This window comes from Tamandua tetradactyla, chromosome 10 (genome assembly GCF_023851605.1).
Source record: "Tamandua tetradactyla isolate mTamTet1 chromosome 10, mTamTet1.pri, whole genome shotgun sequence".
NCBI classification, from domain to species: domain Eukaryota; kingdom Metazoa; phylum Chordata; class Mammalia; order Pilosa; family Myrmecophagidae; genus Tamandua; species Tamandua tetradactyla.
In genome coordinates, this window is record NC_135336.1 from 71,526,468 (window position 1) to 71,544,728 (window position 18,261).

An 18,261-nucleotide genomic window follows, 5' to 3' on the forward strand; every position below is an offset into this window, starting at 1 on the left:
TGAAGGACTGTGTCAGACAATAGTAGCACAGTAGAGCTACCTAAATCTCTAGAGGAAAAACTAAAGAGCCTTCTCCTTGTTTTACCTGGAATACTCATTTAAAACATCAAGGGCACTCAGATATTGGTACTATCAAGGTTGGCATCAGTGATGGCCCCAAGTCACCCTCAAGTGGCTAATGAGCCAAAGGACATCACATTGGGGTGGAAACGCATTGCGACTGTGACTGTACAGGACAGACTGGTTTAGAGGCACATGTAAAGCAAACTTTAGGGACTCCCAGAAGTAATTTAGAAAGACCCCAGGCTCAGGAATTCCTGGACTGAACAAGTAAGTGGGAGAATGCTAAGGACATTTGACTATTGTTTTGAAGGTGATCATTTTTAAATATAGCTAATGACAGCTAACATGTATTGAGCTCTGTGGAAACATATAATATAGTGATTAAGAACATAAATCCTAGAGATAGATTTCTTGAGTTTGAAATCCAGTTCTGAGTGTGACCCTGGGTAAACAAGACGACCAATCTGTGCTTCAGTTTCATCATTATTAGAGTTTTTGTAAGGATTAAATGGGTTATGTATCAAGTGTTTTCTTTAAACACTTTTCGTATTGTGCCAGATATACAACTCACTATGCCCAAACTATATTCAAAGTCCTTTATAGGATCAATCTTCACCAAAAACAATCTATGTATTGTGCTACGTTGAATTATGTGTCCCAGGCAAAAGCACATTCTTAATCTTGATCCCATTCCTGTGGGTATGAGCCCCTTGGAAATAGAACCTTTTGAAGATGTTATTTTTACTTAAGGTGTGGCCACCTGAATCTGGATGGGGCTTCATCATATTACTGGGGGTTTTATAAAAGAAAAGACTATGAGGAGAAGCCAGAAACTGGAAGTCAGCGGGAACCCAGAAGAGAAAGGAGAGGAATCACCATTTTTCAAGTGACAGAAAAGCCCAGAGACCTGGGAATTACTAGCCAGCCGGAATGCTGCTAACTCCAGGAGGTCAGGCGTCCATCCTCCAAAACTATGAAACGATAAACTCTTGCTGTTAAACCAACTCATTTCATAGCAGCCTGAAAACCGAGACAGCAACTAAGACACAGTGAGTAAATTAACGCCACATCAGTGGTAAGTAGTAGGGCTGGAATTCGGCTTTAAGCGTTATGTCACCATACGTTATTGTGCACGAGAGAAACAGAGCCTTTATTTACACAGCACTTATATAAGTGCCAAGTAGATAATTAAATCAAAAGTGTATTTATTTTTACAAAGTTTACATTGATCCAATGAATTCTTCAAAGGACAGATTTACAAATTTAAAAATATGTATCTATGAATATTTTTAAATATAGCTGAGAAATTTAGAATAATATTTAGACAACATATTGCAGCACTGACCTTCCTTATTTATTACAAATATTTATCAGCAATAATAAATGTAAACATTTAATGGTAAATATTTGATTCAGGAAGCAAATATGGTAAACCAAGAAATAAAAAAAGCTTTTAGAATATCCTGAATTCTTTACCATCTGCATTTTTTATTTTCTATATTTTTGATTCTTAAAAATGTATTCAAGAAGTAAAAATATCTAAATCCCAGATTGAAGGATGCATTCTGAAAGAATTGTTTCATTGTTCCCATTTATAAATTCTTTAATCCAAAAACTAGTCCAGTTGTCATGTTTGGTGGAAGAAGGCATTGTAGTTATATTTTCCTTAAATTACATGTTCTTGGACTGAGAAATACTTCCTCATGTTCTTTAAGTTCAAAATTATAAGCGCAGAGTGGTGGTCTATGAAAGAGAAAAAAAAAAGAAAAAACTAGCTGTTAGTAAAACAAGAAAGTTTATTTCCTTCTCATATACATATTAGAATATGCTATGCCTAGCACAAGCTCGTTCTCCATGCAAGGAGTTAGAACATACCTACAGGATTATTGCGACTCCAACACTTTTGCTGTGTAAGGATGAAATAGATACCATGCTTATGAGAAAGAAAAAAATTCTCGGTTTCACCATCTTTTCTCCTTGCTGTGTCACTGGGATACTTGTACAATATGGAGGATAGAGTTGAATACCAGAATAAATAGCTGAAGCCTGAACTCAACTCCTAGAGGGCAGGCAGCTCTTTACTTCATAATCGCCACCATGGAAGAGCTGAAGTGAATTACATAGACACTATATTAGTTTGCTAAAGCTGCCAATATGCAATATACCAGAAATGGAATGGTTTTTAAAAAGGGAATGTATTAAGTTGTAAGTTTACAGTTCTAAGGCCATAGAAATGTCATACTAAGGCATCCAGAGAAAGATACCTTAACTCCAAAGAAAGGCCAATATCTGTCACATGGGAAGGCACAAGGCTGGTGTCTGCTAGTCCTTATTTCTGGTCCCATCACTTCCAGCTTCTAATGGCAGTGGTTTCCCCTCTAACCATCTGTAGGCCTTCACTTAGCTCCTTCAGGACACAACTCTGGGTTCTGGCTTGCTTAGGATCTCATGGGAAGGCAGATGGTGTCATCTGCTGGGGTTTGCATTTCTAGGTCTTGTGTTGGCTCTGTCAGCTCTGTCTCTTCTCCAAAATGTTTCCCCTTTTAGAGGACTCCAGTCGACTATCAAGACCCACCTTGAATGAGCAGAGTCACAGCTACATCTAATCAAAGGTCACACCTACAGCTTGGTGTGCCACATCTCTGTGGAGATCATCTAATCAAAGGGGTTTCCAGTATTGAATGTGGATTATAGAACATGGCTTTTCTGAGGTACACAACAGTTTCAAACCAGCACAGAAACATTTTACCAAAACTGATCCAATAAATCCTCTTTTGCCACCTACTAAACTGGAAATTAAAATGTCTGGAATATTCTACATCTTGGAGAGATTGTTTAGTTAGTATTTGAAGCTTTCTGAGAAATCAAGTCATGGTGTAAATTACTCCTCCAGGACACAATTATTTGTTTCTCTTCCTATTAACGTCTTGAAAACACTGAAAAGAAAGTTAGACATTAAAATAAGGAAAGGTTGGTTGAGATGCAGGAAAGGAGCAAAAAGAGAAAACGGTAGCAATAAATTCAAATATCCTGTGTTAGCCTTAGTGGCGTAATCAAAGAAAAGGGTTCAGTTCAACTGCGCAGGTGCTGATAGCTTCCCTTTATTTAACATGTGCAGTGCCCTAGCGACAGAGTGAAATTCCCATTCTCCTTCCAGATCACTGAAGACATCGCTGGACATTTTTTTGAAAAAATTTCAATAGTATTTCCAGGTAAAATCAATCAATTTGTGTTTGCTATATCTGCTAATATATCTGCTGATGTGTTTAAGAGTAATAAAATATAGACATTTATCTTTAATTGTAAAAGCTGATTTAGGATATTACAGTGTATTCCATTTGACTTTATAAAAGCAGCTGGAAATGTTAATTGTAATACAAAAGCAATCAATGTAATATGATAGTGCTTCAATCTTATGAGATCTGTTAGAAGTCTGAAAACATATATTTTTAAGTTGTCAGAAATAAAAATTAACATGCCTATCTTTAGAGCAACTACATAGAGATGAAAAAATCAGATATCATTCTTTCTCCACTGAGAAATGGGTAAAGAAAAAACTTGAACATTCCCTATAATATATATAAAATTATTTTAATACTGTATCTCCCCTTTACAACATCCCTTGTTTACTGAATGTTCCTCAGTGTCCTATATCTGTCCTAATTCACCCCATTTTTAAGCTGTCATCGTAGGACAAGTATATCATGAACTTATTAGGGAATAAATTAACTGAGACCTTAAGTAATCATCCTATTCACATATTTATAATACAATATTCAAACACCTGTGTTTTGTTTCTTTTTTGTGATAGAATAAAAGACCCCATCCTATTACTACTGAAACATTTCGAATCACTAATATAGTAAATACATGTATAATGGTAAATATTCCATAGTTCACAAAGCTCCTACCAGCATTATAAAATAGTGTAAGCAGTCAAATTAGTTTTCTATGTTAATTTTGTTAAAAACACTGTTCCACTTCTATAATTCTGATTTTTATATCTTTTATATTTTTTCTCCCCAGACAACAGAAAAATAAAATTAAAAAACACTATAATTTCCAAGAAAATTTCTGGGGAAAGAGAATAGGTTTTTACTCTGTTTTTAAATCTCCAAAGCACACCGAACATTGCGTTTTTAATACTTTCAGTACTGAAAATTAGTTTAAATAAACACATTCCACTGGTAAAGTATAAGCTTTAATAAAAATAATAAACGAAATACAGTTGTAAAATCTATCCAAAATTCAAGTACAATTTCATTTTTTATTTACACATAAATCCACATATATTATACCAAATTACATGAGGTACATGTTCCTTATTTTTAAAATGTCATTTTTTTCTCTCTAGAGTTTCACATAACTTATATTACCACATCTTTGCATCTAATATTCCTTAAAGAAATTATTTAGGACAGTGTTCTCTCCTGCCCAAGCAGGATTAACAGGGATTGGCTCTACATAACAGAATGAAGAATACCAGAAATGGCCACTATGTGGATAAACATATAACATTTTTCCTTATTATTTCAATATCTTTAATAGATTGAATAATTTTTTAAATCATACAAAATATTATAGTGTTTTTAGCAAATGCCCAAATACAATGCATTACAACAACAGATGGGAGAAATGGGAGTATACTACCATCATGTGTAGATGGTAAAATTCACTTGATGGGAGACTATGATAAATTAGACATCATATTATAAATCTCAAAGCAGTGATTAAAATAATGAAACAAGATTCATATCTATTAAGCTCACAAAAGGGATAAAATAGAATCATAAAACTATTCAGTATACTCAAAAGAAGGTAGAAAATGAGGAAAAGGGGAACAAGGATGAGATGGTACAAAGAACACAAAATGACAAGATGATAGATTTAAACACAACCTTATCTATTATCACATTAAATGAAAAGATCCAAATACTCCAATTAAATGGCAGAGATCTCCAGAAGTAATAAAAACACAAAATTTAGCTATATGATGCCTATAAGAAACACACTTTAAAAACAGATCACAAACAGGTTAAAAAGAAAAAGAAAAAAGACCCACAGTAATTCTAATCAAAAGAAAGCTGAAGTGGCTCTATTAATACCAGAAAAATCACATGTCAGAGCAAAGCTATTATCATGGAAAAGTAAGATAATTTCATAATGATAAAATGACATAGGGATCAACTGATTATCAGTACAAAATAAGCCAAATAGGGGAATGCGAGGGTAATTCAGTGGTAGAATTCTCGCCTGCCATACAGGAGACCGGGTTCAATTCCAAGTCCAAGCACTTCGCAAACCAACAGACAAAGAAACCAACAAAACAAACAAACAAACAAAATTCAACAAATAGTGCTGCAATAATGGCATACTCACATAGAAAAAGAATGAAATGTGACCCTGCCATAGAGTATACAAATAAATTTTTAAAAAGTAAAAAAATAATAATAATAAGCCAAATATTTATGAACTATATAATAAAAATTTCAATGTGTAAAGCAAAAAATGAGAAAACAGCTAGGAAAATGAAAAATCCACAATGATGGTCAAAGTTTCAAAACACTTCTCTCAATACTTGATCAACTAAGCAGCCAGAAAGTCAATAAAGACAAGTTATATTTGAAAACCCTCCCAATCAAATTAACCAATTTGACATTTATAGAAGACAACAAGCCAATAAGCGCATAATACACATTTTTTCAGACACATGAAAAATTTATCAGGGTAGGCAATATGCTAGGTTATAAGTCTCAAACATCTAAAAAGATCCATGTCATACAATATATGCCCTCTGGCCACAATGGAATTAAATCAAAAGTCATTAACATACAGATTTCTGTGAGCTCCACTAAATATTGGGATGTTAAGTACTACACTTCTAAATAACCCATAATTCAAAGAAGAAATTTTTAAACATCAGAAAGTATTATGAATTCAATTGAAATGAAAATACAACATACCAAAACTTGGGAGATGCTACTAAAGCATAAATTGAGGGAAATTTGCAGCACTAAATGCCACTGCTAGTAAATTAAAAAATCTCAAATCAATTAACTCAGTTTCTTCCTTAAGAAACTAGAAAGAAACAGCAACTTAAACCCAAAGTAGAGGATAAAAGGAAATAATAAAGATATAAATGTGATTCAAGGAAAAAGAGAACAGGAAGATAAACTCGATAAAAGCCAAAGATAATTCTTTGAGAAGATAAATAAGAATGACAACACCAGATGTGAAGGAATACCACATATTCTACATAAATTAAAAGCTAATAAAATATTATTAACAGCATGATTGCAATAAATTAAAAAGTTTAGATAAAATGAACAAATTCCTTGAAAAGCACAAGCTACTGAAAGTAACTCAAGAAGAAAGAGACATTCAAAATAGCCTTATATCTTATAAATAAATTCATAGTGTAAAAACTTTCAAAGTGGAAAGCTCCAGGCCCAAATGGCTACACTGGTGAATTCTTTTCCTAATATTTAATAAGCAACCAAGTGACATTTACCCAGGAATGTAATCCTGGTTCAACGTTGGAAAATAATTCAATGTAACTAACCATATCAGCATATAGAAGAAAAATCATTTAGTTGCCACCATATATGTAGAAAAATCATTGACAAAATTCAACATTCATTCATGGTAAAAACTCTCAGCAAAAATGGATGAACTATAAAGGAACTTCCTTAAACTGAAACAGGACATATTTAAATTCCTACAGCTAAAACCATATTTAACAGTAGAAGATCAAATGCTTTCCTCCTAACTCAGAAACAAGACAAGCATTTCCACTCTCTCCATTTTCATGCATCATTGTACTTTAGAAGTGCAAAAAAAAGAAGAATAAATCAAAGGTATACAGATAAGAAAGGAAGAAATAAAACTGTCTCTATTCACAGATAATATTTTCTACATAACAAAGCCCAAGGAAACTACACTAATAAGAAAATAAAGCAAAGTCAATGTACACGAGAAAAAATGATTCTATATTCTAGCAATGAACAGTTAAAAATAAAATTTTAAAATGGCACCTTTTATTATAGCACTAATTCATGAAATATAGAGGGATAAATGTGAAAAAGATGTACAGGATTCTTATGCTGGAAACTATAAAATAATCTTGCAAGAAATCAGAGATATAAATAAATGGAGATATATTTATATCTTCCAAATCTTGGTTTATAGATTCAACAAAATCAAGTCCCATTAGAATATGTTTTAAGATAGACATGCTGATCCTAAAATGTTTATATGATAGGAATTGTCTAAACATTTTTTTTAAAAGAACAAAATTAGAGTACTCAGACTCTGTAACTTTAAACATACATGAAGTTACTATAATCAAGAAAGACAGTATGGCTTTGACAATAAAATCATAATAGATCAATGGAACAAAATAAAGTCTAGAAATAGAGCAAACATGCTCAACTGATTTTTAACAAAGGAAATTCAATGGAGAAAGAAAGAATAGTTTTTTCAGCAAATGATCCTGGACAACTGTACATCCATATTCATGAAAATGAACCTTGACCCATACCTCATACATTATACCAAAAAAAAAAAAAAACCTTCAAAATAGAGCACAGACTTAAAGGTAAGCCCAAAATTATATGAATTCTAGAAGAAAACATTGGAGAAAATATTTGGAACTTCTGGTGTCCCATCCTCTAGATGCCTGTCCCAGTTGTCACAACCAAAAATGTATCCAGATGTTTCTAAATATCCAGAGTTTCAAGGAGGGAGGCAAAATTGCCACTACTTAAGAATCACAAGGGTAGGCAAAGCTCTGAGATATTACACCAAAATCACAATCCATAAAAGAAAAATAAATGAAAATTTTGATTTCACTAAATTTTAAAATGCTTAAGCTGTGAAAAAACATTGTTATAAAAATGAAAGCATAAGACACAATTGGCAATAAATGATTCCAAGTCACATATACAACAAAAGACTTGCATCCAGAATATAGAATTAACTCTGAAAACTCAAAAAGAGGGTAGGCCATGGTGGCAGAGTTCTCGCCTGCCATGCCTAAGACCCGGGTTTGATTTCCGGTGCCTGCCCATGTGAAAAAAAAAAAAAAAAGATAATCAATAAGAAAACAAACTATCTAATAAAAAATAGGCAGACTATTTCAACATTTTACCAAAATAGACATGCAAATTGAAAATGGTACATAAAAGATATCAACAACACTAGTCATTGCAGAAATGCAAATTCAACATACAATGAAATGTTTCTATACGTTTTTTAGAATAATTAAAATTTAAAACAAACAAAAGCTGCTAAAGTTGGAGAGCAACTGGGACCTTCATATGTTGTTGGTGGGAATGTAAAATGTGCACCCGCTTTGGGAAAATATTTGGTAAGTTCTTATAAAGTTAAATATGCATTTGCCATGTAACTCAGCAATCCCACTTCTAGGTATTTACCTAAGAGAAAAAGAAAATTGATGTCCACTTGAAAACCTGCATGCAGACATTTATGAGGACTTTATTCATTGACACTGAAAATTGCAAACAAACTATATGCCCTTTACTGGTAAATGAATAAGAAAACCGGGGTATAACCATAATGTTACGGGTTGAATTGTTTCCCAAAAAAGCATGTGTAAAATTCTGGTCCTATAGATGTCATCTTGTTTAAGAGTTAGGGTCATTTCAGATGGAATTAGTTAAATTGCAATGAAGTCATACTGGAATAGGATGGATCCTTAATCCAATATAATTGATGTCTTTATAAGAAAATGAGAAGTTACACAAACAGACATTCACAGGAGCCAGAAGACAGCCATGTGATAACAGAGGCAGAGATATGCCAGAAGCCAAGAAATGCCAAGGATTGGCCGCCACCACCAGAAACCAGGAGAGAGGGCTGGAACACATCCTTCCCTATCGACTTCCGAGTAAGCCTAGACCTGCAGACATTTGATTTTGGACTTTTAGCTTTATAAACAGTGAAACAATACATTTCCATTGCTTTTAGCCTTTCAGTTTTTGGTATTTTGCTTTGGCAGACTTAAGAAACTAAGATAAATACAATAGAAAGCTATTCATCAATAATAGCCCATTGATTTAAGTAACAACATGAATGAATTTTGAAATCATTAATTTATGTGAAAGAAATCATAATCAAAAGGCTATGTACTGTACAATTCCATTTATATGACATCTGCAAAAGGCAGAAATAGGTATAGTGCTTGCCAGGAGTTGATGGTATAAGGCGGGGTTGAAAACAAAGGGCAGCTGGAGGCAGTTTTAGGGATTATTGGAACTGTTCTGTATTTTGATTGTGGTGGTGGTTATATAAATATGCATATTTATCAAATTCATAGAATTATAGACCAAAAATAGTAAATTTTACTGTATATAAGTTTTTAAAAGTAATTTTAATTCAACTTTACTCAAAAAGTCATCCCAGATCACTTCCATCATATATATCCCTTAAATTCTAAGGTTCTACTCTTCTGGAGATATTGGAGGAAAACTATGTTGTGGTCTGTATCACAGTTTGTTACAGAGAAATAATTACTTGTTGAGTGCATGCACAGTTTAATCTGGACCATAAGGCGTTGCATTTCATAGTTCACAGTCCCAATAATTTGGCAGTGCTAATTTTCATTAATTGCACATTATCTGTATAGACAGATCTAAACAGGAAAAGCAACTAGAGGATTACAGCAATTATCTAGGTAATTTAACATGAAGCATACATTTCATCTAGGCATCTGTTAGCATCCACAATTAGAAGGGAATGTTAAGAACTTTGCTAAACATAAACAAGACGTACTTTAAATTTTTATTTCCCTTCAGTAAAAGCAATGGCATCCAAATTTTGCAAATTTAGTCAATTTTCATAGTCTATCTACTGTTGAGATTTCTATAAAAATTAAAATTACATACTTGCTTAGTTTTGCTCTGTAGCACATCTCAACCACTTCACTCTTTCTTACTTAAACCATAAATGAGTTATATGTCACATTAGTCTATTTAGAACAAGATTTTAAAAATAGTCAAATATACTGGTGAATACACTCTTTTCTCTCTACAATTAGTGACTTAACAAGAGAAGTGCATGGAGAAAGCAGTGGCTATCTATGGGCTCACCAACATTCTGTGTCAGAGAATTATGTGGTGAGATGGAACATTTCAAAATGCTCCCCCTCCTCAAATATATCATAAGGAAACTAATCTGTTTAAAATATAGAAAAATATTTATGAACAGATATTTATACAATTCATGATAACAAAGCATAAGAAAAACTGAATGCCTAACAAAAAAGAACCATTTAAGTTGAATATTTCACAAAAGATGGAGTGCAGCTATTGACATACTGAGAAAGAAAAAAAGTTGCCTATATGAGGACCACGGTTTTGGACAGCTCCAACAATACACTCATATTGTTATCTATGTAAATGGCAACCCTGTTTACAGTATAATGTTAATGCTTAAATACATGATTCAACTCTAACATACGTGATAAGCAAGTATAACAAAACATGAACAGCTGTTATCGCTTTGTTGTAGGATTACATATGACTTAAATTTTCCAAATATTCCACAACGGGTATAAGTGGCTATATTAACTGGCAAAAAAAAAAAAAGTTTCTGTAAAAATAACAGCAACTAAAAACAAAAGAAAAAATAAAATGACAAATTAATACCCCCAAAATCATTGGTTTTGGAGTGAAAAGGGCTTGGTCCCAAATCATTGCAATGGTGCTTCTTAGCTGAGTAACTTATACATGCTATTTGCTATCCCTGAACTTCCAATTCCTTACTGATAAAACAGAAAGACTTACCTTATAGAAGTAGTGAAAGGATTGCAAAAATAGTGTCTGGAATGTGGTAGATACTAACTAAATTCAGCCACTATTATTCAACCAGAAAACAAATTAACTAACTAATATAAAAAGTTCTCAGAGTTATCCCCCCTAATACCCAAATCTTCAGAGACTTGATACACAATAGTTCCTCCCTTAAATCCTTTGCATCATCCAACACATGCATCTTGGGAAAAACTAAAAATCCTTTCTTTAGGTATAATTCCCTAGAGGAGAAGATTAAATTGGGTTTCGAACAAAGGATTAAGAAAAATTCCATCATAGAAGATACAATAGTAATCAATACTGATTTATTTTACTGATGTTCTTAGTCAACATTACTCAGAGGCTTCCTTCATTCTCAACAACCCTCAAAGGCGAGGATACTGAGCATTGCAGTTATCATAGAAGGTAGAGTGGTATAAGCAGGTAAAGGCTGGATAGGGAGCTTAGAAATTAATGATAATTTTTATTAGAGGATGAGACATAATTTCACAGGAGTACTACACTAAAAAAACATTTTTATTGATTAATTATTTTATGTAGACACATTTATTTCATATAATTACTGACTTGGTTGTTCTGTTGTTTGAGTTGTGTATTATAGATAAAAGAGGAGTAAGGAAAGTTGTTAGAGACCAAAAGGGAAAGAGAAGAAAAAGGGAGAAAAAAGAAAATATTAATTGAGCATCTACTATGAAACAAATATTTACTTTATATACATTATAACACCTAAAAAATATGGAAAAATAGAATAGAAATGTAGAAAGAAAACAAGCATTTTGTGAACAAGAAAGATTGATTTTAAAACACATTCATACACATTTGCAATTTCCTTTTATCAAATTTTGCTGAGATTTTAGTTGATTGTTTGGGCATTCATGTAATTACTGTAATTGCGTTTCACAGAATAGTTGGTGAATATATATGTGTTGCAGTTTTCATAAGTAAAACCTGAAAATTATTAATTGCACTGTGCAATTATACAATTACTGCCTAGAATTATATAATAAATTTTAGGCAAATTAAAGAGTCACTTATTTTTATTATCAAACATTAAAGGCAAATTCTTACGTATTGTAAGCTTACTACAAATTTTTATTTAGAAGTAGAATATGAATAAATCTTATCCTTTAATGTGATAATTAAAAGTTCAAATTTCTATGTATAATAATCTATTTGTTCATTAATGACTCTAATAGTATATAAAAGAAAAGCTTATTTCTAGTCTTCCAAAAACCACTTGGGTATTGTCATGTGAGGCATAACTGACACTATGCACAGAAACACACATGCAGTACTCACATCATTGATATTGTTTGGAATTCTTTATCTGTATCACCTTTCAACATTACACTGAACTTAGTGTCATTTGAGGACCAAGAAAAAATGGGGTGGGGAGTGGATAGTTAGGGTCTGGGATGGGTTTCAGGATGGATGAAAAAATTTGTAAAAGTAAAGTAAAGTAAAGAAACTTGAGAAGTTAACAGGATGTAAATATGGCATTCAGGCAAGAACTCCAAATTCATTAATTTGAAAAAAAGACAGTGCATCTGAATAGTATGCACATAATCACTCCCTAATACATTCTTAGAGGAGTTACTTCAAATAACATTTGAAATTGCTTCAATTTCATATACTCTGAGCAGACAAAATCTTAAGTTATTGTCATGCAGAACTCTAAGTATAACTAAAGATATTCCAAAATTGTTTAAAGTATCTAGATCTCAAAAGACCTGAATTTGAGTGCTCCAATATAGCTATCTAAATTGTTTTCACTCACAAGTTAATTGCACCAGCCAGTCAGCATTTGAGTAATCTGCTTTTAATCATTAAATCAATATTTAACTTTAACGAGATACACTACAAACCTGACAATCTATTTTTAATTAATGTTTTGCATGATATTAAATTATCTTCAGTCTCTCTGCAGTGACCTATTACTTTTGCCACCAGACTTTCATTCCTCTTTCCTCTGGTAATATTATCCTTAATATCTTCTGTCTGTATATTTTGGATGAATTTGACTCCATCTTGCCGCCAGAGTTCAGCATAAATCAGAGGATTTATTTTCCTGGTCAATCCAAAGATTGTATTCCACGCTGGGAGGTTCAAAGATGTGCATTTACCCAATCAAAATCGATGCGATGTAATGAAACCAGAGTAATTATTGTCTTCCTTTTGGATTTGGACTTTGAATCAAGCAAAGCTAGAGGTACTGGCAGCCAACTTGGCACCATGAAGCTTGATAATGAAGCGATATGAATAGCAGAGCCAAGAGATAGAATAAAAGTGCTTCTGATTGCATGGCCTGATGGCCTGAATCCAGCCAACCCAGCAAATCCCAGGGGATTTTCAGATGCATCTGGCCACATAGTTCTCTTTTTTGGTAGGGATTTTTGGATGCATTTTCTGTCTCTTGCAACAGTAATAGTTTTAACTGATATATTGCCATTTTATTTCCTAGACATTAATATTCTCCCAATCCAGAATATGTTGTTCCTTAGAATTGCTTTCATGTTTAGACGTACCATATTTACTAAGATACATTAATAACATTTTAGTACAGTGCATGCTTGTTATAGAGATAATTCTTCAAATTATCTAACTATAGATGCATGAGCAAGCATTACATGCTTAATTATATAAATTTAAGGATTTTGTTACAAGTTATTATGGGACATTTGCCTATACAGAAATACTTTTATTCACATATTATGAAGGCAATGAAAAGCCATTGCTTTTGATATATTGGCATATTTCCACTGTGTGAGTATCAAATATTCTTTGGCTGGGAAAAGTGGAAAAAAATTTGAAATTTATTTCTCTCCCTAAGCAAAGGGAGAAATTCATTTCTTTTCCAAATACATGCATTATTGGGTCTACATAGCATACTTCATAATAATCCAAAGTGATCTGTCCCTTTATCAAGTGATAACTTGGACCTTTTGTTTTTACTTTGATGTCTCTGTAGGGCTTCTTAGTAAAAATATGTATATATAGGTAGGTAGGTAAGGAGTTTGGGTCTATGGATTATTTATATGCACATAATTAGACTCTTTTTACTTGGAGAAGAAAAGAGATTATCTTTCTGAATGTGGTAAGTGGATAGATTCCAGAGATGTGTGTGGAGTCATGGAAAATTATGTAAGACTTTGTAATGCTTATAATAACTTAAGATGTTTCCCACTGACCCCACTACTTCACAACTTACTCATCTACACAAGCACTTGATTTTTACAAAAGTATTTTTTTTCAAACTGGAAAAATATGCCAACATTTATAATCCTGCTGATTTTTAATATTTATGGAAAAATATTGGGCAAATGTAAGAGAGGCATTAATGTAATTCTGGGTCTGAAGGTATCTTCTCAAAGAGAAGTGCAAGTTGACCAAGTGGGGATTTTTAATTTGTTTTCACAATTATTCAATATTTTCCTGTACAGTTCTATCACCATACCAAGATCTCCAATCAGTACTATCTGCACCAGATTATGTTCATTGTATTCCCCAACTGCAATGCAATGAAGTCAAACCAAAGGGCAATATTTGATCTAACTAGTTAGTTAAATATTTTTAAAAATTCAAGGGGTAGATATGGAAATAATTTTTAAATCACTTTTGTTTCTATTTCAAATCCAAATATAATTTCTTTCTTAACTCAAATATTTCAACAAATTTCTTTACTTTCCATAAACCCTGCATTTTTTAGTATATGCAAATTTTCCATAAAAGCCTGCCTGCCAAGAAGATAATTGTTAGATTGTTTAAAGTATTCAGCAAATTACAACCTCCTAAGTATGCCCTTTCACTTAATATCAGTATATATTTATTTTGATTATCATCAGGGTGTCTTGATGAGAAAAAAACAAACAGAAAATCCTGTAAGTTTTTTCAAATTATGTAGTAAATATGGATTTACATATTTTGAAAAAAACTTTGTAGTGAAAATCAATTAAAATAATGCACACTGAAACATAAAATTCTAGTGTAATTTGTTTCAATATTGTGACTTGTGTAAACATGTGTGCTTATCCCCAACTTCAGGATTACACGTATATAACCTCAATTTTCATTACTCATGATGTTATGATAATTTTACCATTTTAATGACCACCTAACATTTTCTATTGCACATATTACATAACACATTTATCAATTACTTCATTTTTGAGCAGCCAATTTATTTCCTGTTTTTCACCATTATAAGTAAAACTGACTAAATTTATCTTATAGAAACACATGCAAGTTTCTATTTCCTTTTAGTCAATTTATTTAACAACTATATGCATAACACTTATTGTAAAACAGGCAGTATTTTATTTAACCCTCTTAATCCTACAATGTAGGCTATTGCCATTCCCATTTTAGAGATATGAAAACTGAGACACAGAGAGATTAATGAATTTGCCCAAGGTCACAGACCTAGGAAGTAGCTAAATGAGACTTCAAACCCAGGCAGACTGTCTCTAAAGATGAAGCTCTTAAACATTATCCTGTGCTACATCTCTGAAGTTTACATTCTAGAAGACAAAATAATGGGTCAGAAATATTAACACTAATGAGTTCTTGGTATATTTTGCTAAATTCTTTCCATAATATATACCACTGTAAGTCCCTACCTTCGGTGAAACAGGATGGCAATTTCAGTTTCCAGCTCAGCAACAAGAGACTTCTTTTTCAATTTGTTGAAGTAGAGTGTTTCTCATTTCTTTAATTTTAACTTTTTCAAATAGTATTGGTCTTAAACATTTTAAAAAGTATGGCTATTAGCTATTTGCAATTTTCATTTTGCAAATTGTCCTTTGCCAATTTATTATTTTATTTCTTCATCTGACAACTATTCATTGAGTGCCTATTATCTACCATGAATAGTTTATGGCATTTGAACTATTTCAATGAACCAAGTAGAATAACATCTATGCCCTATGAGATTTAGATTCAAGGGGAGGAGAGACAAACAATAAACAGCAAACATATGAATAAGTAAAGCATATAGTACCCTATAAATGTTAAGTCCTGTGAGAAACAAAATAGACCAATATATTGGTCAAAATAGACCAATATTGATGCTTACATTTTTTTGGGGGGGTGGTGATGCTTATATTTTTAAACAGGATGAAAAGGGTAGGTCTCATTGAGAAGATGATACAGAGCAAAGTATTGGAGATAAGAAAAGCAGCTACGGGCAGGCAAGTTTAGGTGAGGAAAATTCCAGTCAGAGGAAAGAGTCACTGCAAAGTTTCTAAGTAGGATCCTGCCTGGTGTATTCAAGGAACCACAAGGAGGCCTGTCTGGCTAAGAGCTGGGTAAGCAAGTGTAGAGAAACAGGAGTTGATGCCAGCAGGGCTGGGGATAATTGTGGAGTAGGAGGAAGTCATATAAAGTCTTGTAAGCCATTGTGAGAACTTTTCTTCTATTGGGTGTACAAAGACAAGCCACTGGACCGTCCTGGATGCAGTATTGAGAGTAAATTATAGGAAACAAAGATGAAAGCAGGAAATATTAAGAGGTTATTAAAATGACTCAGTAAAGAGATGGTGTAGCCAAGCTAATTTATATAGCAGTGAAGGCGCTGATAAGTATTCAAATTCTGAATATGTTTAGAGAATAGACACAAAGGGATTTAATGATTAGGGTAGGATATGAAAGAAAGAGGAGAATAAGATGAAACTGGGATTTGGGGCTTAAGAAAGTGTAAAGACATTACTTTCCGTATTTTAAATGGAATGCATTTTCTATAATTTGGTAAAAATTATTTGCACGTAAAAAATTTAAAATTAGGGCAGGCAACGGTGGTCAGTGGCAGAGTTCTCACCTGCCATGCCAGATACCCAGGTTTGATTCCCAGAGCCTGCCCATGCTAAAAAAAAAAAAAAATCATTATATACACACAAGCATGCATGCACAAACACATGCACAATCATACATATATATTATACAATTTTTCCAGGTTTATCATATTTTTGTTGATGAAGTTTGTGACACATTTGTTTTAATTTTTATGCAGACAAATTGATGAACAGTTTCCTTTCAGTTCTCTGCCTTGGCTTTTGTTATTCTACAACTATACAAACATTTATCTAGGTTTTCTTCTGTAAGTTTACTGTTTTACACTTAACATTTTACTGTATCTTGTAGAATCTATTTTTAATCTAAAATTTTAAGAGAAAATATATAATAATTGGCTTAAATATTGGAATCTTTTAGTTTCTTGCTTCTCAGTTCATCTTTCAATTTCAGCTCTGTATCCTGTTTTCCTCAGTTTTCCTTCATGATATCCACAATTAGCTCTTCTGTTGTGTCTTCTCTTCAAAAATAACATATATCCACAGTCTGAATTTAAGTCATTTTCCCCATAAATATTATGCAATCTTCTCCATTATTTCCATCTTTTATTTATTCTGTGGTTTTTTAAACTTTGTTCTGCACATTATTAACAATTTCTATGCTTTACTGTTTTAATGCTAAAACTACATCTCATGTTACATTCATATTCTTAACTCAGCAAACTCCCTTCTGATGCAGTCTGTTATCATCTCATTCTTCTTTCATAGAATTATTGTTTCATAAAGACCATTGATAACATTCAGTAATGCCTTATATAAGTTAATTCTATTTCCTGCAAAAAAAATTTTAAAAATAAACTAAATACTATGACATTAAATGATTAAATATTAAGACTAGGTATTATGAATAAATAAATATTGTGACTAAATATTCTCACATCAGATGTTATAAAATACTTCCAAAAATTTTGCCAACCAATCTTTGTTAGTGTAGACTTTGTCTAAATTCATTTATTTATTGTTTATTAATAATAAATTATCATTTATTATTTTTAATATTTTAGTCTCTACAAATTTTTATTTAGTATGTCCAAGACCTATGGATAGGTAACTAGGAAATAAAATTTATAATTATAGGAATATGGGATGCATTTTGCATCATTTTGATATTCTAATACTCATGTGAAATGTAAAATAAAAAGATATTTGGATCCACGAGTTATTAAACCATTCCTTCATAAAACAATATTTTCAAGTTTAAAAAGTAATATATGACACCACGATTTAGTTTTCTTACCTTTCTGGATATGTAAATGATTTTAACTTTAGACTCTGGATCCTGTATTTGCATGTGGGACATTGCAGATCTGAGCTCTGGAAATACGTCAAACCAATGTTTGAAATATTTATGACATCATTGAAAAATTGAGCGAGAATTTTGACTTCTTGAAGCTTGTAAAGTGATTTGCTGTCCCTAACAGAAAATATGATATATTCAGTATATTTATCATTTGAAATGTAATTTTAACTCTAAACCTAATATAATCTTTACAATGCAGGAGACAGAGACCAGCATTACAGGG

At 32.3% G+C, this 18,261-nt stretch overlaps 1 protein-coding gene across 1 annotated transcript in view; it reads right to left on the reverse strand.

Moving 5' to 3' along the window:
* Nucleotides 1-1,659: 1,659 nt before the first annotated feature.
* Nucleotides 1,660-18,261, reverse strand: part of LIPI (lipase I) — a 48,089-nt gene continuing 31,487 nt past the window's right edge. Inside the window, exons 8-9 of the mRNA XM_077117624.1 lie at nt 17,976-18,152; nt 1,660-1,806 (exon numbers count right to left, since the gene is read on the reverse strand). Of these exons, the coding sequence (XP_076973739.1) occupies nt 1,719-1,806; nt 17,976-18,152 (265 nt within the window). The 3' untranslated portion in view covers nt 1,660-1,718. The remainder of the gene's footprint in view (nt 1,807-17,975; nt 18,153-18,261) is intronic.